Source organism: Myxocyprinus asiaticus, chromosome 7 (assembly GCF_019703515.2).
Source record: "Myxocyprinus asiaticus isolate MX2 ecotype Aquarium Trade chromosome 7, UBuf_Myxa_2, whole genome shotgun sequence".
In the NCBI taxonomy this organism is placed as follows: Eukaryota; Metazoa; Chordata; class Actinopteri; order Cypriniformes; family Catostomidae; genus Myxocyprinus; species Myxocyprinus asiaticus.
Genome location: NC_059350.1, coordinates 32,704,224 through 32,730,724, shown reverse-complemented (window position 1 = coordinate 32,730,724; position 26,501 = coordinate 32,704,224). Strand labels below are relative to the sequence as shown.

The following is a 26,501-nucleotide window of genomic DNA, read 5'->3' as shown; positions in this document are numbered from 1 at the left end:
GTGCAATGCAAAGCGTCAGATGCAGTGGTGTAAAGCACACCGCCACTGGACTCTAGAGCAGTGGATACGCGTTCTCTGGAGTGACGAATCACGCTTCTCCATCTGGCAATCTGATGGACGAGTCTGGGTTTGGCGGTTGCCAGGAGAACGGTACTTGTCTGACTGCATTGTGCCAACTGTGAAGTTTGGTGGAGGGGGGATTATGGTGTGGGGTTGTTTTTCAGGAGCTGGGCTTGGCTCCTTAGTTCCAGTGAAAGGAACTCTGAATGTTTCAGCATACCAAGAGATTTTGGACAATTCCATGCTCCCAACTTTGTGGGAACAGTTTGGGGATGGCCCCTTCCTGTTCCTACATGACTGCGCACCAGTGCACAAAGCAAGGTCCATAAAGACATGGATGAGCGAGTTTGGTGTGGAAGAACTTGACTGGCCTGCACAGAGTCCTGACCTCAACCCGATAGAGCACCTTTGGGATGAATTAGAGCGAAGACTGTGAGCCAGGCCTTCTCGTCCAACATCAGTGTCTGACCTCACAAATGCGCTTCTGGAAGAATGGTCAAAAATTCCCATAAACACACTCCTAAACCTTGTGGAAAGCCTTCCCAGAAGAGTTGAAGCTTTTATAGCTGCAAAGGGTGGGCCGACGTCATATTAAACCCTATGGATTAAGAATGGGATGTCACTTAAGTTCATATGCGTCTAAAGGCAGAGATGATGGCAATATAGTGTGTATATATATATATACAGGTGCATCTCAATAAATTAGAATGTCGTGGAAAAGTTCATTTATTTCAGTAATTCAACTCAAATTGTGAAACTCGTGTATTAAATAAATTCAATGCACACAGACTGAAGTAGTTTAAGTCTTTGGTTCTTTTAATTGTGATGATTTTGGCTCACATTTAACAAAAACCCACCAATTCACTATCTCAAAAAATTAGAATACATCACAAGACCAATAAAAAAAACATTTTTAGTGAATTGTTGGCCTTCTGGAAAGTATGTTCATTTACTGTATATGTACTCAATACTTGGTAGGGGCTCCTTTTGCTTTAATTACTGCCTCAATTCAGCGTGGCATGGAGGTGATCAGTTTGTGGCACTGCTGAGGTGGTATGGAAGCCCAGGTTTCTTTGATAGTGGCCTTCAGCTCATCTGCATTTTTTGGTCTCTTGTTTCTCATTTTCCTCTTGACAATACCCCATAGATTCTCTATGGGGTTCAGGTCTGGTGAGTTTGCTGGCCAGTCAAGCACACCAACACCATGGTCCTTTAACCAACTTTTGGTGCTTTTGGCAGTGTGGGCAGGTGCCAAATCCTGCTGGAAAATGAAATCAGCATCTTTAAAAAGCTGGTCAGCAGAAGGAAGCATGAAGTGCTCCATAATTTCTTGGTAAACGGGTGCAGTGACTTTGGTTTTCAAAAAACACAATGGACCAACACCAGCAGATGACGTTGCACCCCAAATCATCACAGACTGTGGAAACTTAACACTGGACTTCAAGCAACTTGGGCTATGAGCTTCTCCACCCTTCCTCCAGACTCTAGGACCTTGGTTTCCAAATGAAATACAAAACTTGCTCTCATCTGAAAAGAGGACTTCTTCTTCTCCTTAGCCCAGGTAAGACGCCTCTGATGTTGTCTGTGGTTCAGGAGTGGCTTAACAAGAGGAATACGACAACTGTAGCCAAATTCCTTGACACGTCTGTGTGTGGTGGCTCTTGATGCCTTGACCCCAGCCTCAGTCCATTCCTTGTGAAGTTCACCCAAATTCTTGAATCGATTTTGCTTGACAATCATAAGGCTGCGGTTCTCTCGGTTGGTTGTGCATCTTTTTCTTCCACACTTTTTCCTTCCACTCAACTTTCTGTTAACATGCTTGGATACAGCACTCTGTGAACAGCCAGCTTCTTTGGCAATGAATGTTTGTGGCTTACCCTCCTTGTGAAGGGTGTCAATGATTGTCTTCTGGACAACTGTCAGATCAGCAGTCTTCCCCATGATTGTGTAGCCTAGTGAACCAAACTGAGAGACCATTTTGAAGGCTCAGGAAACCTTTGCAGGTGTTTTGAGTTGATTAGCTGATTGGCATGTCACCATATTCTAATTTTTTGAGATAGTGAATTGGTGGGTTTTTGTTAAATGTGAGCCAAAATCATCACAATTAAAAGAACCAAAGACTTAAACTACTTCAGTCTGTGTGCATTGAATTTATTTAATACACGAGTTTCACAATTTGAGTTGAATTACTGAAATAAATGAACTTTTCCACGACATTCTAATTTATTGAGATGCACCTGTATATATATATATATATATATATATATAAAGATTATATAGAAAATCTTTACATATCATATTATAAGTGAACCCCAAGGAACATTTTAAAATAATAAAAAAGGCATGTCATGAACCCTTTAAGACTCACTTAAATATGTATGAATGTCTTCGCATTATAAAGTAAAATATTAAACCAAATGGAATATTTGAAGAAATATATCAAAAGCACACATCACAAAAAAAAAAATTTAAAATACGTTTTTTTAGATTTCAAATTCTAAAACAATAGATATATTGTTCAAAATTAAGTAAAAAAAGTATTTCGACTCTTTTTGGTTGTCAAACATTAGTGGAACATGTCCATAGTTAAACTGATGAACTACACATGTAGTTACTCTGCTAGATCACCTGTGTGAACTTGAGGGGAACTGATTTAATACATCCACTAAAATTGAACTTGGGACCTGTTGGTTAAAAGTAAGTGCAAAACTGGCTGAGGAAAGTTAAAATATTGCTGAGAAAATGTATAATTTGATAGCAGATTCCACTTGGTTTGCTGTCTAATGCAATGACATTTTTAAGTGTGACTTAGGTATCCAAAGTGTCCAAATATGTTTTGGGACTTGTGTATGTATATAAATAACATATGGCATTTTCTTTGCACATTCAAAGAATTAGCTGTAAGAATACAATAAAACACATTTCAAATGAGAGAAAATTAAATAATGTCTTTACTGAAGAATATATTAGGTCATTATTGTTCTTTTGTAGCGTACAGTAGACCAGAAGTTGGGGAAGCCTCCAAAGTCAGTTCCTCCACTCCTGAAAAAGCCCTCCAGGCCTGATGACACAGAAACAGATGGAGCACAGAGTGTTCCAGAGAGACCACCCCTGCCAGAAGAGATCTCACATCATCAGAGTGAGCCAGAGCAGGACTCCTACTGGAGTATGTGTGTGTGTGTGTGTGTGTGTGTGTATACAGGTTTGCAATACTTGTGAGAAAATGCCCTCACTAATATAATGCAAAATGATAAAAACCCCGCTTTGTTCAACCCCTGGCAAAAATTATGGAATCACCACACTTAGAGGATGTTCACCCAGACTTTTTACTTCGTAGCAAATAAACAAATCACAGATATGACACAAAACATTTTTTGTTTAATAGCTGAACATTCTGGCTTCGTGAAACATCCCTCAAACAAATTAAATTACATTATTTTAATTAATGGCATTTTCTTTTTTCCAGATCAAGTAGAGGTAAAAATTATGGAATCACTCAGTGTTGAGAAAAAAAAAGAAAAAAAAAAAGAAATCACAATTACTACTTTGTTGCTCCTCCTCTGGCTTTTATGAGGGCCTGAATTCTTTGAGGCATGGACTTCACTAATGAAAAACAATATTCTCCATCAGGCTGGTTCCATCTTTCTCAAATAGAGGTTGACAGATCAGCTTTGCAGGATGGAGCCTTGTCATGGACCAATTTTTACAATTTCCACCATAAATTTTCAACCGGCTTGAGATCCGGACTCTTTGCTGGCCATGTCATTGAGTTGATATGCCTTTCCTGAAGAAAAGATTTAACACTCTTTGCTCTGTGGCAAGATGCATTATCATCCTGGAAAATGACTTCATCATCACCAAACCTATTTTCTATCGATGAAATGAGAAAAGTGTCCAAAATTTCAATGGTCCTTTACCTGACATGCAACCCCATGTTATAAATGACTGGGTAAATTTGATTGTTTTCTTCAGGCAGTCATCTTTATGTGTTTAATGTCAACATCACCAGACAAAAGTTCCAGCAACATCACATTGGCCAATGCAGATTCGTGATTCACCACTGAATATCACTTTCATCCAATCATCCACACTCCATGATTGCTTCTCTTTAGCTCACTGTAGCCTTGTTTACTTCTGTTTAAGTGTTAGTGCTGGTTTTCGTTTGGCTTTTCTATATGTTAATCCCATTTCAATCAGCCTATTTCTTACAGTTCTGTCACAAAAATTGACTCCTGTTTCCGCTCATTTGTTTTGCTGTGCATTTTCTATTTTCAAGGCATATTGCTTTGAGTTTTATATCCTGACGCTTTTACGTCTTCCTTGGTCTAACCATATGTTTTCCTTTTATAACCTTCCCATTATGTTTATATTTGCACCAAATTTTAGACATAGCTGACTGGGAACAACCAACTTATTTTGCCACACTCCATGTTGGATTTCCTTCTTGAAGGAGTTTTATAATCCTTTCCGTTGTTTCAATTGACAACTCTCTTGTTGGGGCCATGTTTCATGGTCGTTAAGGTCTGTAAGCACTCTCTGGGTGTGTCTCGTTTCGAAGGCTGCGTGCTAGGTAGGATGCGTCCTTTGAAGGCTGCAGTATACCGAGCGTCCTCCTTTAAACAAATCTCGTTTAAACGAGACAGCCTTCGAAGAACAAACGGAAAGGGAACGTAGCATGGTTGCTATGACAGCATGGCACTCTTTAACAAGTGCGAGCGCTTCGAGTGAGAAGGTAACAAAGTCCCTTTAGAAGGGAATGTATGAGGTACATTTTAGGAGAGTTATAAAGATGTAAAGAGAAACGAAAATAGATTTTACAGGTCTAATACTTTATTTTAATTATATATTAATATAATAATACATATTATATACTCTGCACCCATCTACTGAGGTACTTCAACTTGGGAATTAACATTACTTGCGTTTGAACATCATATTTACAGGCAAATTGGCGTTATTTTTATTTTTTTAGACATTTCCGTTGAAGCAAATAATTGTGGGTTGTGAGTGCCCATGAAGGATACACTTCATGCATCCTCCGAATTCACGTGGAAGAGGGTCGCATTCGAAGGCTGCATTCCAAGTATCCTACTCACTTTTATGAAACAGCCTCGATGACGTATGCAGCCGAGAAATGCGACCTCCGGAGGACGCAGCCTTCCAATTGAGACACAGATTTTATCTGCAGACTAATTTGCATTTTTACACTTGTGCCGTTATTTGTTTTAGAAATGCAAATTACAAGGTGATTCCATAATTTGTTTCTCAACATTGTGTGATTCCATAATTATTTCCTCTACTTGATCTGAGTAGAAAATTGTTCTGTGTCATATCTGTTATTTGTTTATTTGCTACGAAGTAAAAAAGATGGTTGAACACCCTCTTAGCGTGATGATTCCATAATTTTTGCCAGGGGTTTTAAGTACTTTGTCAGTGGTCCTAAGTAGTTGAAAAGGCTCATAAACCAATCAAATCATGTTTTGCTTTATATCTACTTATATTAACTGGTTTGTGTGAGGGTTCCCATGGTTTTATTGCAGTAACAGTTACAGTAAACTCTATTAACAATTGTATTTTAGCTGAAACTATGATTAGGTTTGCATGAAACTCTCATACTATTTATTGTATGTAAAAATACTGACTTAGAAGTGTTTCATTTGTAAGGGGCAGTTTTGGGTGTAATCCAATTACAAAGTAATTAGTTACTGAAATCTAATAACTTTTTAGTCAAAAGGTAGTGTAATGCATTACATTTTTAATTCTTGTAATCAGTTACTGACTTTCAGTTAATTTAATTACTATAAAAGTACATTACAGGGTTATGCTTATTTGTAATATATTATTTTTATATATATATATATATATATATATATAAAGGTGTTTTACAATTTCCACCATTTCCACTATTAGGTTTTATATATATATATGAATTATAGCCTCATTGGCATTGTGAAGGAGATATGTGAGATGCTGAGTGTATTAAAAGTATTTAGAAAGTAACTTAATGTAAAGTAATTAGGAATGTGATTACTTTTTCAATGAAGTAAATAGTAAAATAATCTGATTACAATTTTAGAAGAAATAATTAGTAATTTGTAGTGGATTACTATTTTTAAGTAACTTACCTGGTAAGGAGTATGTGTATGTGTGGTGGAGTATCTACTCTGATCTTTAGTGGGATCCAATCATCCAAAGACATCTCTACTGTAAAACCATTTGCAAGTTTGACCTCAGAAGTAATATATAAAGTTAATGTGATATTGTTCTGTTTGTGTTAACAAAAACCGCTGTATTAAATTGCAAATGACCTCTATTAGTGTGTATCCTAATGTGTCTGCATTGTTTTATCTGTACATTTATGTGTGTAGGTCGCATGCTCCAGAGGTATGGCAGTCTGCCTGGGGAGCTGCACGTGTTTGAGCTGGACTGTGGCTCACACAGCTCTGGGCTGGGAGTGTGTTTGTCAGGAAACAGAGATGCAGCGCGTGGAAGGATGAGTGTGTATGTATCAGAGATCAAACCAGACGGGGCTGCTGCCGCAGACGGTCGGGTCAGGGTGGGCGATGAACTGCTGGAGGTGAGGATGTAACCCCTGAACTCAAACTGAGCAACATAAACACTACATTTGGCAATTAAAATTGAAGGCTTTTTCCTGTATGTGGATAGCTGACGTATAAAGTGTCTATTAACGTTTTTTTCATCAAGATTTTAGGTTAAAATACATATGAATGCATGAGAGAAAGTGTATATTTGGTCCTGGAACAGGTTATCATTTCTTTTAAGTTTTCACTATTTGGACTCACCTTTTTGCCTTTACTAGTTCATTTTTAAATGGTCCTCTGGTGTGACAAATGATTTAGAACAAAATATATTCCATGCATCCTCTCAATTAATATGAGTTAATAAAAGCTGCACTCACTGTAATTCTACAATTATTAGCAAAATGTTGTTTAAAATGGTTTTAGATTCATTTTAGCATGTCACACTGCAGGGCATGTAAACTTTCCAAAATTATTTAATGTCAACTACACATTATGTTGTTTACTCTTTAGAGATCTAACCCATTTGTCACAATATACAAAACCAAAAGTGCAAAACACCTTAAAATATGTTTCTATTTATATTTACAGCATATATGTATGTTTGTTTTGCAGATAAATGGACAGGTGCTATATGGCCGCAGTCACCAGAATGCTACAGCAATCATCAACAACACACCAGCTAAAGTCACGATTCTGCTCACCAGGTGAAACATTAATTGCAGACTTCCACAAGCTGTAATATGCTTTTCATGTACAGTCAAACAGTCTATAGTCAAATTCTGTTATATAGATGAAAACAATTATACTTTTTATATATGCATTATTATATAAAGAGACTATGATTTCTAAATGCCCATGATTATTATTTCTCTATGAACAGTGTGCAGGGTTGGGAGGGTTACTTTTAAAATGTATTCCACTACAGATTACAGAATACATGTTGTAAAATGTAATTTGTAACATATTCCATTAGATTACTCAAGGTCAGTAACGTATTCTAAATACTTTGGATTACTTCTTCAGCACTGGTAGTTCCCTATCTGTCACTCACTCGACGTTGGTGTCGATGTAGTGACACTAGGGGTCACTCTTGGGAGCCCGAGACACCTCTGGTCTTTGATAAAAGGCCAATGAAAATTGGCGAGTGGTATTTGCATGCCACTCCCCTGAACATACGGGTATAAAAGGAGCTGGTATGCAACCACTCATTCAGATTTTCTCTTCGGAGCCGAACGGTCATGCTCATTGAGCTGAATACTGCTGTTCATTCACCTGCTGGATCTGATGGTGCATTTCAGCGGCTTCTCCCTCCTCTGCACTGGTGCACTGCAGAGAATGCCCCTGGGCGCTTCGGCAGAAAAACTAGAGAGTATATTTTCTGAAAGAGCATTTTTCCCCTCTAAAAGAGTATATATTTCTCTAAAAGAGCGCACACACGGAACGTCTTTTTAAAGATGCTTTTCCGATTGTGTGTTATTCCTGGTTGTGCTCGTTATCTCTCGCTTTCTAACGGTCACGATCACTGTCTTTCGTGTCTGGGCACTGCTCACGCGGAGACAGCGTTCGTGGATGGTCACATTCTCATTGCGAGAATGTGTCCATGGCAACGTTGCGGTCGCGGCTCGCCTTCGTAAGGAAGCGAGCCACCCCAGAGGCTCCCGCCTCGGTCCTTTTACCCACGGGTTTGAGGCCAGCGCGGCTAGCACTGGGGGCGATTTGGGGACCCCAATGGGACCGCCTCCGCCGGGTATCCCCCCGCGGACCTCCCATTCCCCAGCACGCTCGTCTGCCCCGATCGGGCTTCCGGGTGAGTCCGCCGGCTCGTCTCACGGCGAGTTCGACCTCTTATTCGGAGCCCGTGAAAGTGATGAGCTCTCGAGCACAGCATCGGAGAGCGGGCTCGTCCAGTCGGAAGCCTCGGCTGGGCTCCTCCCTTCGGGGTCGATTGCCCAGTCACAGGCTGACGCAGAGATGACGACATGCTTTCCCGGACAGCCGCGAGCGTCGGTTAGAGTGGATTTCACCGCTCTTCCCTGAACCCTCGCGGCTCTGTGATTGGTTCCTGGGCTCGCGGCGCCACTCAAAGCCACGCCCCGCCCCGTTCCTTTGTTCCCGGAAGTGCATGAAGAGCTGACAAGGTCGCGGGAGGCACCTTTTACTGCCCGGTCCCGATCTTTTCAGCTTCCCCACTCTCACTACCCTCGATGGTGGGGCGGCCAAGGGTTATTCGGCAATCCCCCGGTGGATAAAGGCGCTCGCGGTGCACCTAATCCCGCAGAGCGCTGCCACCTGGCGCGGGTGCCCAAAGCCCCCGTCCAAGGCCTGTAGGTTTACGTTGTCTCTGACGGTCAAAGCCTACGGCGCTGCTGGACAAGCCGCCTCCGCCCTGCACACCATGGCTCTCCTGCAAGTCCACCAAGGCGCTAAAGGAACTGCACGAGGGTAGTTCCGCCCCGGGATTGATGCAGGAACTGCGCTCGGCGACCGACCTCGCTCTCCGAGCGACGGAGGTCACGGCGCGGTCTCCCGGGCGGACGATGGCCACACTAGTGGTCCAGGAGCGCCACCTTTGGCTCAACCTGGTCAAGATGGGTGAGGCCGACAGGACACGATTCCTTGCTGCCCCCATTTTCCAGGCGGGCCTATTCGGCGACACCGTCGAGGACTTTGCCCAGCAGTTCTCGATGGTAGAGCAGTAGATGGATGCTAGCCGGCTTGTCCTGCCCCGGCGTGGCTCAAGATCCCACACCCCATCTACTCATCGCCGAGGGCGTCCCCCTGCGGTGACTGCACCGGCTCCACCGCAGCCCGCCCCTCCGGCCCGGCCCCGGCGTGGAGCCCACCGCAGTCTCACAGCCGGCACCGAAGAACCCACGGAGGTCTTCGAAGCGCCCCTGAGACGGGCGACCCAGGGACAACGAAACCCGCTGCTCTGGAGCTGGTAAGCAGATCTTCTTTTTGTTACCTTTTGCATTTAATTGCGCTGCATGCCCAAGTGGCTGCAGTACTCAAGAGCTCCGCAAGAGTGGTTTCCTTGTTCCCTGGGTCACATATTCGGTGTGTACGGCTGGCATCACGACCACCGTCCACCACTCCATTTGGCAGGTTGGCGCTCCAGCGGCGGTCTCCCGCCCTGAGCGCCCAGCTGTGGCACAAATCCGCCCCTGATGTGACAGTCTCCACGGGTCATGAGGACAGGCCTCTTCCTCCCCCATCCCAGGCTGTTCCGGGGGTGGTCACAAGGAGCCAGGTAAGTGCTTCGATGTCATCGGACTCAGCACGGCCACGATGTGGTGTGGCACCTCAAGCTCCGCCCCACCCGCCGGTACAGTACCAAAAAAAGGCGGTGGGTTGCGGCCAATCTTGGACCTGCGAGTACTGAACCGGGCCTTACACAGACTCCCGTTCAAGATGCTGACGCAAAGACGCATTCTAGCGAGCGTCCGGCATCAAGATTGGTTCGCGGCGGTAGACCTGAAGGATGCGTACTTCCACGTCTCGGTCTTACCTCGACACAGACCCTTCCTGCAGTTTGTCTTCGAAGGCCAGGCGTACCAGTACAAGGTCCTCCCCTTCAGCCTGTCCCCTTGTGTCTTCACGAATGTCGCAGAGGCAGCCCTTGCCCCGCTAAGGGAAGTAGGCATCCGCATCCTCAACTATCTCGACGACTGGCTGATCCTAGCTCACTCTCGAGAGTTACTGTGTGCACACAGGGACCACGTGCTTCGGCACATCAGCCGACTGGGGCTTTGGGTCAACTGGGAAAAGTGCAAGCTCTCCCCGGTTCAGAGCATCTCTTTTCTCGGTTTGGAGTTGGACTCGATGACAGCGCGCCTAATGAACGAGCGCGCACAGTCGGTGCTGAACTTTCTGAAGGCGCTCAGACGGAGAACAGCGGTTCCACTGAAACACTTTCAGAGGCTCCTGGGGCATATGGCATCCTCAGCGGCGGCCACACCGCTCAGGTTGATGCATATAAGACCGCTTCAGCACTGGCTTTGGACTCGAGTCCCGAGATGGGCATGGGGCCGTGGGACACATCACGTGACCATCACGCCGGTCTGTCACCGCCTCTTCAGCCCTTGGACCGACCTGGCATTTCTACGGGCAGGGGTTCCCCTAGAGCAGGTCTCCAGGCACGTCGTGGTTACAACAGATGCCTCCAAGACGGGCTGGGGCACCATATGCAATGGGCACACAGCTGCCGGCTCCTGGACTGGCCCGCGGCTGCGTTGGCACATCAGCTGCCGAGAGTTGTTGGCAGTACTGCTCACCCTGTGGAGTTTTCGGCCGTTGATCCAGGGCATGCACGTATTGGTCCGGACGGACAACACAGCGATGGTAGCATACATCAACTGCCAAGGCGGTCTATGCTCCCATTGCATGTCACAACTTGCCCGCCGTCTCCTCCTCTGGAGTCAGCAGCGCCTCAAGTCGCTACGAGCCACTCACATCCCGGGCGACCTCAACACCGCACCGGACACGCTGTCACGTCAGGTTACCCTCAGGGGAGAGTGGACACTCCACCCTCAGGTGGTCCAGCTGATTTGGAGTCAAGCACAGGTAGACCTGTTTGCTTCCCACTGCCCGCTTTGGTACGCCCTGTCCGAGGTTTCCCCCAGTGAGCCTACTTGCACAGACCCTGTGCAAGGTCAGGGAGGACGGGGAGCAAGTCATCCTAGTAGCACCCTACTGGCCCACCAGACATGGTTCTTGGATCTCACGCTCCTCGTGAATTCCCCCGAGGAAGGACATTCTTTCTCAGGGACAGGACACCATCGGGCACCCACGAACAGACCTCTGGAATCTCCACATCTGGCCCTTGGACGGGACTTAAGTGGCCTACCACCCACAGTGGTAGACACGATCACTCAGGCTAGGGCTCCCTCTACGAGGCACCGGTATGCCTTGAAGTGGCGTCTGTTCGCTAAGTGGTGTTCTTCCCGACACGAAGACCCCCAAAGATGCACAGTTAGATCAGTGCTTTCTTTCCTGCAGGAGAGGTTGGAGGGGCAGCTTTCCCCCTCCACCTTGAAGATGTATGTAGCTGCTATTTCGGCTCATCATGATGCGGTAGATGGTAAGTACTTGGGGAAGCACTTGATCATCAGGTTCCTGAGAGGCACTAGGAGGATGAACCCCTCTAGATCGCGCCTCGTTCCCCCGTGGGATCTCTCTGTAGTCCTTCAGGGTCTACGGGGAGCTCCCTTTGAGCCCTTGGAGCCAGCTGAGCTTAAGGCACTCTCTTTGAAGACTGCCCTCCTGACTGCGCTCACTTCCATCAAGAGGGTAGGGGACCTGCAAGCATTCTCTGTCAGCAAATTGTGCCTGGAGTTTGGTCCGGGTTACTCTCACGTGTGCCCAAGGATCCCACGACCCCTTTTAGGGATCAGGTGGTGAACCTGCAAGTGCTGCCCCAGGAGGAGGCGGACCCAGCCTTGGTGTTGCTGTGTCCGGTGCAAGCTTTACGCATCTATTTGGATCGCACGCAGAGCTTTAGAAGCTCCGAGCAGCTCTTTGTCTGCTTTGGTGGACAGCGGAAAGGAAGCGCTGTCTCCAAACAGAGGATTGCCCACTGGGTCATTGACGCCATCACGATGGCTTATCAGGCTCAGAACGTGCCACCCCCTATGGGGTTACGAGCCCACTCTACCTGGAATATGGCGGCCTCCTGGGCTCTGGCCAGTGGCGCCTCTTTGGCAGACATCTGCAGAGCAGCGGGCTGGGCAGCACCCAACACCTTTGTGAGGTTCTACAATCTCCGGGTTGAGCCGGTCTCGTCCCGAGTAGTGGCAGGCACGAGCAGGTAAGTTCCGGGACAACTGGCCGGGTGTACCGCTTGCGCATAGCGCCTTTCCCCTCCCTTGAGGTGAAGACGTGCACTCTTGACTCCCAGTAGTGTTCACAGACTGTGATCCCTGGATGACTTTCCTCCTTAGCCCTGTGGCAGTCGAGTTTGCGGAGAAACTCACTGCCGGCTCAGTAAGTGCGCTATTGAGGCCCTGTACTGAGACAGGTGCTCCGCATGTGATATTTTCCACGAATCGTTTCCCTGTCAGTAAACTGCGTCTTCCTTGGGCAGGGTCCTTCCTCTGCCCCCGGTTGCCATGCTTTGTAGAAACTCCTCCCCCTTTGGGTAGGACCTACCATGGGACCTCTCCACACGACATACTTCCGACAAGGCTCGGTAAAGACCATGTGATGTATTTCCACTCAAAATCCCCCCCCCCTTTTTGGGCGGGGTGTGGTCTCCGCGGTGTCTTCCCCTTGGGAGTGACACCCCCCCGACGTAGACACTTAGGGCTCCCAGTCAGTTAACAAATTCCACTCTTTTTGGGGAGAAAAGAGAAGGAAAAGAAGCCACGGCTGGGCTAGCCTGTCTCTACCTATTTGTTGGGCAGTCGACTTGTTCCTGAAGGACTGTTCGACGCTCATAAAGAACGTTGGGGGAGGTTACGTGATGGCCTGGTGCGCTGGCTACGAGGCACACAGCAGTCTGCCCATCACACACCGCCACTTCACGTAACACAGTTCAGTTGATTGTGGTGTTTTGTATAGGGACCCCTAGTGTCACTACATCGACACAACGTCGAGTGAGTGACAGATAGGGAACGTCATGGTTACTTTCGTAACCTCCGTTCCCTGATGGAGGGAACGAGACGTTGTGTCCCTCTTGCCACAAAGCTGAACTACCTGCTGAAATGGCCGGGACCTTATCTTGGCTCCTCAGCACAAAACCTGAATGAGTGGTTGCATACCAGCTCCTTTTATACCTGTATGTCCTGGGGAGTGGCATGGACTCCCCAGGACATACCACTCGCCAATTCTCATTGGCCTTTTAAAAAAAGATCAGAGGTATTTGGGGCTCCCAAGAGTGACCCCTAGTGTCACTACATCGACACAACATCTCGTTCCCTCCATCAGGGAACGGAGGTTACGAAAGTAACCATGATGGTTTCACCACTGTTCAAATGCACTTTGGATCGCATCATTTATATGTATAAATGTTTTCCATCTGAAAGGGCTAAATATTAAATGAAACAAATGACAATAAAATGCAAAGTAATCTCTTCAGTAATCAAAATACTTTTTGAATGTAACTGTATTCTAAATACCAATGATTTAAATTGTAACTGTAGTGGAATACAGTTACTTATATTTTGTATTTTAAGTACATAATCCTGTTACATGTATTCCATTACTCCCCAACCCTGACAGTGTGTATGTGTCACATTATAACATATATTTTGATGCACATATTTAATTTTCTCTTCAGGAACAAAGCTGCACTGAAACAAATGGCTACAGGACAAGTAGTGGAGGCAATGGAGCCACACACACACACACACACACACACACACACACACACACACACACAGACACATGTACACTTATTTATCTAAATGAGGACATAACGTAGACTTTTGTTGTTTTTATATAAAGCTATTTTATTTAGGCATTACATTTTTCCAAATAAGAACATCTCTAAATTTCCCCAAAGGGAGGTTTTGTCATATTTAGTCTTATGTAATATTTATATTTAATATTTAGACATATTTAGTCATATTTAATATTGTCGTATTTAGTCATATTTAACATTTGGGGATTCATTTACTGTAAAAACTAGCAAAGTAGTAAACCAACTACACACACACAAACAATCAAACCTAAAAAGGTCTAACTTCTTCAGATTGTAAATTAAATAAATAACAATTTTACATGATAATTACAGAGCTATGCTCAATTAACAAATCAAATCATTATCAGGAAAAAAAGGATCAGAACAAGTTCATTGCAATAAATTTGCATAGTTTAACTGCATGCTTCATGATTAAATTGTTGAAATTTATCTTCATTTACCACTTGTCTGGTTTACTGGATGTCTTTTATGGCACCTTTTTTATGGTTTTTATGCATTTAGGTGAACAGCTGTCCTGAAGTTCAACATTCATTTTTATCACAGGTAAAACAGTCACACACACAAATGCTGAATGTCCACAGAGCAAAACATATTATCAAATTTTAGACAAACACATGGCATACTAATTACGCCTATTCATTCTTCTTCCCCTCTCACTCTCTCTCTCTCTTTGTTCTTTTATTTCTGTTTGTCTTTAGGATGGAAGGATCAAAAGAGAGGATAAACTTAAGTCCCACTCCCTGGAGAGGCTCAATGCTGATCTTCCTGCTCCAATCAATGCCACATCTAATCACAAGCCTTCCTGTCATCCTGCCAGTCACATACCCCCCAGCCACTGTGCCCCTCCGCCATCTGACATATCATCAGCTGATGAGAGCAGCTACAGCAGCACCTCAGCCAATCAGAGCTTTCGCTTGGGGCCTCACAGCACTTCTTATTTGGCCCAGTGTTCTGTGAGCTCGGACCCCCTGACATGCCCCATCATACCTGGTTACATAAATACCATAGATATCTGCAAGGGCCATACTGGACTTGGCCTCAGCATAGTAGGAGGCTGCAACACAGTACTGGTGAGAAATAATGAAGGAAAAAAGTTTATTAGACCTCAGCTTTTCCACATTAGCTAGACCTAAACCTAGACTAGCTAACATCAGTAACTTAAAGAGTGTGCTTACCTGAATAACAAATACCACATATCAATTGTATTATAGTATACACTCACTGAGAACTTTATGGAACACTATGGTCCTAATAAATTGCCCGACGTGGTCTCCTGCTGTTGTAGCCCATCTGTCTCAAGATTGTGCATTCTGAGATGCTATTCTACTCATTACAATTGTACAGAGTGGTTATCTGAGTTACCGTAGCCTTTCTGTTGCATGTGAAAAGTTACAGAAATACTCAAACCAGCACATCTGCCCCAACAATCATGCCACGGTTGAAATCAGTGAGATCATGGTTGATGTGAACATTAAATTATTTTATTCATTGCACTGCTGCCACAGGATTGGCTGATTAGATAATCGCATGAATAAGTAGGTGTACAGGTGTTCCTAATAAAGTGCTCAGTGAGTGTATAGTATTATATACAACTTAAGCTCCAAAGACCTAATTCAGAGAAGCACCATATTTAATTTTAGATGTAAATGAAAATGAAGCCGTTAGGAATTGACTTAAGGCCAAAGTATACTTCAGTTGTCCGCACTGCTGAGCGCTCCGCGCGCAGTATGCATGCCGTGAATTTCGTCATCAGCACAGTCTGCGTGGCCTGACCGCGCACAGCCCAGATTTTCTCGACCCGCATATGTGGTCCTCGTCTATGCGCATCGCCAGTGCATGCGCCGGCCATTGACTGTACTAAAAAAGTATAACAAAGCAGTTGTAATGGGCATGCATGGAATGAGTCTGTATTCGTTCGCGGTCAGAAAAGTATACTTTGAAAGATAACGTGGTTGGCCGGGTGCAATCTGATCCGGAATGCAGAAAAACGAAGGATATCTGGGCTTTTACAATGACTTCAATGGCGTCCACCGTATAAAGCTTTATAAAGCTTCTAGATCACATGTAATTTTTTTAATTGTTTTAATTTTAACTTTAATGTTTTCTAGAGTTTATTCTCAACTGAAATTTCTTGGGAAGATGTTTTGTCAGCCACTGAAAAGACTGTAAGTCTGTCCCTCACAGCCATGTTGTCATTCACATCAAAAATTAAAGATGGCTCTACTGTGTATAAGGTCCTATGACATGCTGTTGCTCAACACAGAAATTTGTTTCTTAGATTGAAAAACAAACTAAAAAATACATGTGTAAAGTATGGCTCTTACAACTGAAGTCTATTTAAAATAATTGTAAAATAATTATTTGTTCTGGAAAGTTGTATAAATTGTCCTAAATAAGTTTGAGAGTTCAAGAGATGAGTCATTTATTAATATTATTATTATTTTTATTTTTATTTTTTTTATTTTTTTTTGGCAATCGACAGAAGGCCACAGATGCTGTATTTAACCCATATTATTGCTTTAAAGGGGTCATGACATGAGGAATCAAATTTTTCTTGATCTTTTGACATATAAGAGGTCATTGTACTATAAAAACATGTGGTAAGTTTCAGAACTCAAAACATACTCCTCACAACAAAAAGAGCATTTGTTGAAACCAGTCTGCCAAAACATCTCGTTCTCTACTTTCTCCACATTGTGATGTCACACTGTGGTAGACATTTGCATCTGACCGCCTCCACAACAACACATCATTGCCTACTTTTCCTTTAATCACTTCCGTAGCCTGCCCAGTAGCGGTGAGCAGTGAGATGCCAAGTAGAGAGAGCAGGTCAATCGAGCAGAGAGAGCCAATCATAACAGTGTTCTGTTAAGTCTTAAAGGAAAAGCAGTACTAAAACTGAATGTTCTGACAGAGGAAAATGATCATGTTTTACAAATACAGTATATGACTGTTTAGTGCGAAAAACTGTACTTATATTATAAGTGAACCTCAAGGAACATTTTAAAATAATTTTAAAAAGGCATGTCATGACCCCTTAAAATTAAAAATTAAAAGTAATAAGTTGCTAAAAATTTATTTAGTTCAAGTATTTCTTTTCTTTCTTTCTCAGGGTGTAATCATGATTCATGAAGTGAATCAGGGTGGTGCAGCACACAGAGATGGCCGGTTGTGGGCAGGAGATCATTTACTAGAGGTACTGTATACAACTGCAGCATTCACCGGTGAAGCTATGCAGAATGTAGGGACCCACTTTATATTAGGTGTCTTTAAGTACTATGAACTTAAGCATTTGATACAAAATGCTTATGTACTGTACATAAGTGTCATTGCATTGTACTTACATTTAAAGTACCTGCATGTAATGACCGATTGTAGTTTCCTGACAATCAGTTTGCAAAGAACTTCCATTGAGCTGTACAGTCAAGTACATCCAATAATAATCATTACTCTAAGCTCATGGTTTCTATTTTAAAAAAATGGCATAAACAATGCTCAGGTACAATGTACATGTTTATGTACAGAATGAACTGAGGTAAATATTCAAAAAGGAACATATTTAATCAGATTTTCCTTCCCAAGGTTCTTTGAATGGCCCATGAGTGTGCTCATTGTTCTGTCCTCCAGGTGAACGGCATTGATCTGAGAATGGCCACTCATGAGGAAGCCTTGAGCGTCCTGCGCTTGAGTCAACAGCATGTGCGGCTGTGTGTATACAGAGAACCTGTCACAAACACACAGCAGAACCACAGCACACACACACTCCAGAACCAGAAACCTGAGGACATGTGGGACCTCTTCAGTGTTGAACTACAGTTAAAAGCAGGACAGGGACTTGGGTTTTGCATTGTGGGTAAAAGGTGGGTTATTTTAAAGGAGTATAATTGCATTTTTCATTACAGAACTGCACACAACTTGGAGCTGAACTGTATGTCACGACTCATAAATAAATACATTGTATTACACTCTCTTAAAATGGAATACATAGACACTAAATTAATGCCAACTATAGCCTTCATCAGCCAAATAAAAAAAGTACACTGGATCTGCGTGCACTCCCACATCCATTCGGGATGGACTTCAAAGACCAAATTGCCTACCAAAAAATCTTCTCAGTTTACTCCATGAATACATGACTTGTAATACACGTAGATAACTAATATTGGCATTATATTCATGCTGTTTAGCCAGAGGGGAACTGGCTCCCCCAGCTGAACCTGGTTTTTCCCAAGGTTTTTTTTCTCCATTACCTATATCTTATGGATTCCTTGCCACAGTCACCTTTGCATTTATTTTGCTCACTAGGGGCATAAAGACAATTTCATTTAAACTGCTTAATGAGGACTTTAAGACATTACAACATAATTTTCTGTAAAGCTGCTTTAAAACAATGTGTGTTTTGAAAAGCGCTATACAAATAAAAATGATTTGACTTAAAATATAAAGGAGACTGGTGGAAGTTGTCACAAGGGCCATGTCTCACTAACTGTTAGCTTATGAGGCAAAAGTCCAATACACAAGTGTGTTTTCTCTTGCAGTGGTTTTGTATGTTGGTTTCAAACACACCTAATTCAAAATCCTTTTAAATTAGAATATTTTTAGTGAATTGGCCTAAAATTACAATATTATCATATTTTTGCCATAACTGTTGGGAAAACAAGTGAACACAATAAAACAACATTGACATACATTCATTCAAAGGTCAATTTTGGGGCATGTCAGATAGATAGATACAAGAACTGTGTTCTCAGGATGTGGAAGCGAGCAGTGTTGGGTGTAATCCAATTACAAAGTAATTAGTTACTGTAATCTAATTACTGTCATTATGTTCAGTCAAAAAAGTAGTGTTATGCATTACATTTAAAAATCTTGTAATCAGATTACAGTTACTGACTTTCAATTTATTTAATTACTTTTAAGTACATACATAATGGTGTTATGCTTATTTATAATATATTATTTATGTAGAATAAATTGTGGCTTGGTAATGAGTCACTGTGAAGGAAAAATGTGAGGTGCAAAGTGTACGACTTGTGTGTAACAATGAACAAGAAATATAGACATTATTTTTAATTTTTTGAGAGGAAATGTGTTTTAGAAAGCACTTTAAAAGTAAAGTAATTGGTAATGTGATTACCTTTTCAATGAAGTAATTAGTAGAGTAATCTGATTATAAATTTAGAGAAATAATTAGTTTTTTAGTTTCATTTGTAGTGAATTACTATTTTTAAGTAACTTACCCAATGCTGTAAGCGAGTCACCACATTTTTATTGTCACATGTTTTAAATGTTATACATTTATATTTTTGGATGTTACCTTTTACATTTTACTGTTATAATTTTGCTGAAAAGCCTATAATAGGCTTTTTAATTGTGGTTTCATTCTGACAACTTAATGTATATACTGTACAAAAGGTCAAAGTGTGTTCAATTGAACTGTAATGTTTTGCTGGCCAATTACAGTTGAATAGTTCAATAGTTTTTTGGTAGTCAAGACTTTACAGTATGTGCCTATACAGAAACTGACATTCAAAAATAAACCAACCTGAGAAATATTTACTGCTGTATAAAGTGTGACAACTAACCCCTGTCTCCTCTAATATAAGATGTATAAGGCTGTGGAACAGTTTGAACTGAAGATTATAAATGTAATGTAGCTGTTTTATGATTGATCTGAATACAAACAGATGTTTTGTGTATGTCTTGCAGGAATGACACGGGAATCTTTGTGTCTGAGATAACAAGAGGAGGGTTGGCAGACCTGGATGGAGGACTGTTGCTAGGTGACCAGATTTTGTCTGTGAATGGGGAGGACATCAGAGCTGTATCACAGGACTATGCCAAAGCACTACTGCAGGTGTACATACACACACAGCACTCAGGAATACAGCAATTAGTACAGGTGTATAGTTGATGCTGTAACTCTTTTCCTTAATAATCATAATCAGAGTGAATATGACTTGTCTGTTTGTGTTTTAGAGTTGTAGTGAGTCTGTGCTTTTGGAGGTGGCACGTTTTAAAGCTTTACCGCACTACTCATATGAGGACCAGGTAAACACTATACAGCACGTGACACTGTACATTACAAAACTAAATATTTTGTACATTTTAATACTTTTAATAATATTTAATAGTATTTTTTTAATGTTAATATTTCAAGAGTTTACAGCACACAAGCATAAATGTGGTATACAGTCCAAATCTAGATGATGCACAAGTACAAATGAATCTATATGTAATGTTGAGTGCTATTCTTCTGTGTGTGTTGTGGTAGGTCGGCAAGGTGGATGTGCCTCCTCTCTCCTCTCTCAGCATACATGATTGTAAGGGCGTCTGTCACATCACATTCATTCTGTTCAGATTTATTCATCAGTAAAATCAGACAATCAATGCTTTCATATTTTTAACAGCTGCGGATGGGAATTTGGACATCAGAACTGTCACCATTCAGAAGGTGGGTTTGGTTTCTTTGCACTTTCACCAAAGTATCTCAAATGGGTGTTCATTCAACTGTGGGCACATTTGGCCCTGTGGACTTTTTGTGATAAAAATTTTTTTTTTATTGATTCACACATCAAACAAAGAAAAGCAAAACATATATATACAGAATCAACATTTAACCCCCACTACCACCCCTCCCCCTGGTCACACGTGAGCACATACACACGCACACACAAAAAAAATAAAAAAATAAAATAAATAAATAAATAAAATCTCACACATTAATAACTACACCTCTCTCTTCACTGCCCCACCCCAAGAGCCCTCCAAGAATGCCAAATATTTGCCCCATTTCCCAACAAACAAATCCAAATTCCCCAGTCTTCTAGATGACCCTTCTTCGAAAGCCACCACCCTCCCGATCTCTGAGCACCAATCCTGAAATGGGGGCAATCCAGCCAACTTCCATCCCCTTAAACTTGTCTGGCAGGGGGGCTGGGTAGCTCAGTGGTAAAGACGCTCGCTACCACCACTGGAGTTCGCTAGTTCAAATCCCAGGGCGTGCTGAGTGACTCCAGCCAGGTCTCCTAAGCAACCAAATTGGCCTGGTTGCTAGGGAGGGTAGAGTCACATGGGGTAACCTCCTCATGATCACCATAATGTGGTTAGTTCTCGGTGGGGCACGTGGTGATTTGAGCATGGTTTCCGCGGTGGATGGCGTGAAGCCTCCACACGCGCTATGTCTCCATGGCAATGTGCTCAACAAGCCACATGATAAGATGTGCGGGTTAATGGTCTCAGACGCAGAGGCAACTGGGATTCGTCCTCCGCCACCCAGACTGAGGCGAATCACTGCACAACCACGAGGACTTAAAAGCACATTGGGAATTGGGTATTCCAAATTGGGAGAAAAAAAAAAAACTTGCCTGCCGATCATAACACTGGTTAGGACCAAATTTTTTAATTCAGAGTCTGGGGCACAATGAAATTTGAGTGCCCAATACATCACACATAAAACTCTGAATCTTCAGCCAAAATTTTTGGATCATAACACACCACCAAAAAACATGGGTTGTGTCTCCATCTTCTGATTGGCATCACCAGCAGGTGGGTGTGTCTTTAAGACCAAGCCTATACAGAGTCGTGTGGCGCCATGCAAGGGTCCAACGTGTGAATGGCGTGTTCTGCACACTTTGCTAGTTTTTAATACTTTTTGTGTCATAAACTGGTGAGATTCGATACACCCTGTTCCATAACTGTTCTATGAAGACAATATGTCAAAGAAGTCAAAATCCTCGGACTCTGGAGACATTAAAAGACACTTACGTGCTCAAGCTGATACCAGAGATTCAGCATCAACTGTCGAGTATGTCGGCAATGCTGTTGAAGGTCGTTGCAGACTTTGAGGATCTTGCTGTAATATGTCGATCGATTACTGCCATGTAGACGAAATTCTCTGAGTTGGTTACAAGAATGGGGACGTCAAGAAACGGATCAATTATCTGGAGTCATTGGAGAGGGAATCATCTGCTAATCTGCTAGCGACCAAGATAGATTTGGAATTCAATTTGAGAATCGCAAAAGGCGAAACAACATCCGAATTATTGGAATTCCTGAGAACGAAGAAGGCCAAGATATGGTGAAATTCCTAGACGAGCTCTTCCCGAGTCTGCTCAACATAACAGGCCGTAAGCTGGAAATCAAGCGAGTTCACAGAGTTCAAAGTTCACTACGTCCCTCATTTAATCTGTTGTTGATTGTTCAGTTGGAAACATCTTAGTCTCAGATCACGCCCTGGTGAGTTTAGAGGTGGTGCCACATACGGAGAAAAAGAAATCATATAGTTGGCGCCTTAATGTGTCCCTTTTGCAAAATCCTGATTTCCAACAAATGCTAAAGGCTGAAATCAGTGTTTATATGGAGACCAACTGGTCCTCAGTATCCTCTGTGGGCGTGGCTTGGGAGGCACTTAAGGCAGTTCTTAGGGGTCGGATCATACAGTATGCCTCATTCATCAAAAAATCCAAAGCACGAGAACTCGTGGAGTTGGAAGGAAATATTAAAAATGCTAAAGCAGAGCTGAAGCGCCATTTGTCATCCGATGGCCTCAGAGAATTGACTCGATTGAAATACAGATATAATACTATTTTGTCGCGGAAAGTGGAGTTTTGGTTATACAGGGCAAGACAGTCATACTTTGAGTCGGGGGACAAAGCAGGAAAACTTTTGGCTAGATATATAAAGCAGAGAGAGTCTTTTTCTACCATTCCCTCAGTGAAATCTGCTGGTGGTGAAATATTTACCTCAGCCATTGATATTAATAATGCTTTTAAAGAATTCTACTTTGATCTCTATAGTTCCACATCTTTGTCTACTGATGAAAATATTAGAAACTTTGTGGAACCATTAGATCTCCCTAAACTGACGACTGAGATAAACAATTCTCTTGATTCTGAGATAACCTTGGAGGAGCATGGCGAGGTTATTAAGGCCTTACCTACAGGCTCTGGGGCCTGACGGCTTTGCTGCTGAGTTTTTCAAATCTTATGCTACAGAACTGGCTCCACTTTTGTTAGAAGTTTATGCTGAATCATTAAAGAATGGAAAGCTTCCGCCAACCATGACACAAGCCCGGATCAGTCTGATTCTTAAAAAGGACAAAGATCCAAGCAAGTGTAAAAGTTACCGTCCAATTTCCCTGATCCAGTTAGATGTAAAAATTTTATCAAAAATTCTGGCTAATCGATTAAGTAAAGTTATGACATCACTTATACATATAAATCAGGTGGGGTTTATTCAGGGCCGTAGCTCTTCTGATAACATTAGGCGTCTCATTAATATCATGTGGTCAGTAGTGAATGAACAATCTCCAGTCACTGCCATCTCACTTGACGCCGAAAAGGCGTTTGATATGGTAGAATGGAATTTCTTTTTAAGGTTTTGGAAATATACGGGTTCAGGAGTATGTTTATTGGATGGATTAAGTTACTTTATAGACACCCAGTAGCGGCGGTACAAACAAATGGACTAATTTCAGATTATTTTACTTTGGATAGGGGCACCTGGCAGGGTTGCCCTCTTTCCCCATTATTGTTCTGTCTTGCCCTGGAACCATTAGCAACCGCGATAAGAAAGGAGGATGATTTTCCAGGGGTGGTGGCGGGAGGTATGTCGCATAAACTCTTGCTTTACGCAGATGATATTTTATTATTTGTCTCTGACCCCAGTAGATCTATGCTTTGCCTCAACAGAATTATTAATTCCTTTTCTAAGTTTTCAGGATACAGAGTCAGTTGGTCTAAATCCGAAGCTTTGGCTCTGACAGCGTACTGCCCAGAAACGGCTTTCCAGCCGGGTGCTTTCCAATGGCCCAAACAGGGTATTAAGTATTTGGGTATTTTATTTCCAGCAAATATGTGTGATTTAGTTAGAGTTAATTTTGACCCCTTAATAAAATGGTTTTCGAGCGATGTGGGCAGGTGGGCTTCATTACATTTATCTATGATTGGGAAGGTTAATGTTATTAAAATGAATTGTATTCCAAAATTCAATTACTTACTGCAGTCTCTCGCTGTAGATGTCCCCCTCTCTTATTTCAAGCAATTTGATAGCATAGCAAAGTTTTTCATTTGGAATGGTAAGCGTCCCAAATTACATTTCAATAAGTTACATAGGCCGATTGACAAAGGTGGGCTAGGCCTACCCAAGAATTTATTTTATTATTATACATTCGGTCTCAGACATTTTGCTCATTGGTCGCTTCCACCTGAGAGAGCCCCTCCCTGGTTCTGTATAGAACAGGAAGTTCCTGCCCCTATTTCGCCACAGCAGAGCCTTTCTATCAGATTAATCGGAGAGGCTAAGTTACATCCCGTTATCTCGCACTTGAACTCGGTATGGACTAAAGTGTCCAAACTGTTTAATTCTGACATTTTTTTAAATGTTGCCTCGAGCATATGGCTGAACCCCAAACTATGCATCAACAAGTCCCCTTTTTGCTGGTCAGAGTGGATTGGGAGGGGGGTTACTACACTCGGTGACCTGTATGAGAATGGAGTGTTGACATCCTTTCAAAATTTGGTTAAACTTTTTGTGATTCCTAGATCTCAGTTCTATAAGTATTTACAGCTGCGCCACCTGCTTTGTACTGTTTTTGGGAGTGGTTTACACCTTCCTAAAGCGGCAGACACTCTGGGAGAGGTGATTACTGCTTTTGGAAAAGGTCATGAGGCATCGGTGTATTACTCCCTACTAATTCGGAGTCTGGGGGACAGAGCTTCAACTTCTCTTAAGAGATTATGGGAGAAAGATTTAAGCTTGGTATTGGAGTAGGGAGTGTGGACTAGGATTCTAAAAAATGTCAAGTCTACATCTAGAGATGCAAGAGTGCATCTAATGCAATTTAAGATTTTACATCGAGTCTATTGGACTCCCTCTAGATTGTATAGGCTTGGTCTTAAAGACACAACCCATGATTTTTGGGGATATGTTGAGATCCAAGAATTTTGGTTGAGGGTACAGAGCTTTATTTGTGACGTAGTGGACACTCAATTTTCATTTTGGCCCAGACTGTGTATTTTGGGTGATGGTGCGGTCATGAATATAGGTGATAAATAAATAAAAAGCTGGGTCCTAACCAGTGTGATGATTGGCAGACAGGTAATCCTCAGGGGATGGAAGTCAACTGATTTGCCCTCATTTCGTGAGTGGTGCACCGAGTTGGGTAAAGTGGCGGCATTTGAGGAGTTGACTTAAAGACGGCTGGGTAATTTGGTGATTTATGGCAGGAAATGGGGCAGTTATTTGTCGCATTTGGATGGCTCTTAGCGAGGGGCAGTGGAGGGAGACAATTTTTTATTGGTGTGTTTATTTTAATTTATTTGTGGAATTTGCTCTTTTTTTATAAAGTGTTTTATGTTAATTCCGTATTTATAATTCTGTTGTTAAATCTATTCTTGTATTTGTTGGAATCAATAAAACATTTTAATAACAAAAGACCAAGCTTATACAATCTGGAGGGGGTCCAGTAGAATCGATGTAAAATCTTAAATTGCATAAGGCGAACCCTTGCATCTCTAGATGCAGACTTGAAGTTTTTTTAGAATCCTAGCCCACACTCCCTCCTCCAATACCAAGTTTAAATCTTTCTCCCATAATCTCTTGAGAGAAGTTAAAGCTCTGTCTCCCAGACTCTGAATTAGCAGGGAGTAATAGACTGATGCCTCATGACCATTTTCAAAAGCAGTAATCACTACTCCCAGAGTATCTGCCGCTTTAGGGGGGTGTATGCTACAGCCAGAGATAGTACAGAGCAGGTGGCACAGCTGTAAATACCTAAAGAACTGAGATCTGGGAATCCCAAAATGTTGAACCAAATTTTCAAAGGATCTCAACACTCCACTCTCATATAGGTCACAGAGTGTATTAACCTCCCTCACAATCCACTCTGGCCAGCAGAAAGGGGACTTATTAATATGTAATTTTGAGTTCAGCCATATGCTCGGGGCAACATTTAAATAAATGTCTGAATTAAACACTCTGGACACTTTTGTCCATACCGAGTGCAAATGTGAAATAACGGGGTGTAACTTAAATATTCCGATTAGGGGGCCTGGGTAGCTCAGCGCCTATCCAGAGTAAAATAATCTGAAATCAGTCCATTTGTTTGTACTGCCGCTAATCCATCCAATAAAAGCATTCCTGAACCCGTATATTTCCAAAATCATAAAAAGATAATCCCATTCTTCCATATCAAACGCCTTTTCGGTGTCAAGTGAGATGGCCGCAACCGGAGTCTGATCATTCGCCACTGACCACATAATATTGATGAAATGCCTAATGTTATCAGAAGAGCTTCGGCCCTGAATAAACCCCACCTGATCTGTATGTATAAGAGATGTCATAACTTAATTGGTTAGCCAGAATTTTTTACAATATTTTTACATCTAGCTGGATCAGGGAAATTGGACAGTAACTCTTACATTCGCTTTTTTTTTAAGAATCAGACTGATCCGGGCTTGTGTAATGGTTGGCGGAAG

At 42.5% G+C, this 26,501-nt stretch overlaps 1 protein-coding gene across 8 annotated transcripts in view; it reads left to right on the top strand.

Annotated features, from left to right (window-relative positions):
• si:dkey-92j12.5 (multiple PDZ domain protein) overlaps positions 1-26,501 on the top strand; it is a 104,934-nt gene that overhangs the window by 61,340 nt on the left and 17,093 nt on the right. For 6 of the 8 annotated variants that reach the window (XM_051702313.1, XM_051702317.1, XM_051702316.1 and 3 more), the window contains 12 exons: positions 3,052-3,226; positions 6,429-6,637; positions 7,215-7,306; positions 13,879-13,924; positions 14,524-14,565; positions 14,721-15,092; positions 17,135-17,218; positions 17,650-17,882; positions 19,732-19,879; positions 20,002-20,073; positions 20,297-20,345; positions 20,433-20,476. In XM_051702313.1, coding sequence (XP_051558273.1) covers positions 3,052-3,226; positions 6,429-6,637; positions 7,215-7,306; positions 13,879-13,924; positions 14,524-14,565; positions 14,721-15,092; positions 17,135-17,218; positions 17,650-17,882; positions 19,732-19,879; positions 20,002-20,073; positions 20,297-20,345; positions 20,433-20,476 — 1,566 coding nt within the window. The remainder of the gene's footprint in view (positions 1-3,051; positions 3,227-6,428; positions 6,638-7,214; positions 7,307-13,878; positions 13,925-14,523; positions 14,566-14,720; positions 15,093-17,134; positions 17,219-17,649; positions 17,883-19,731; positions 19,880-20,001; positions 20,074-20,296; positions 20,346-20,432; positions 20,477-26,501) is intronic. The other 2 variants (XM_051702314.1, XM_051702315.1) reach the window with 2 other exon arrangements.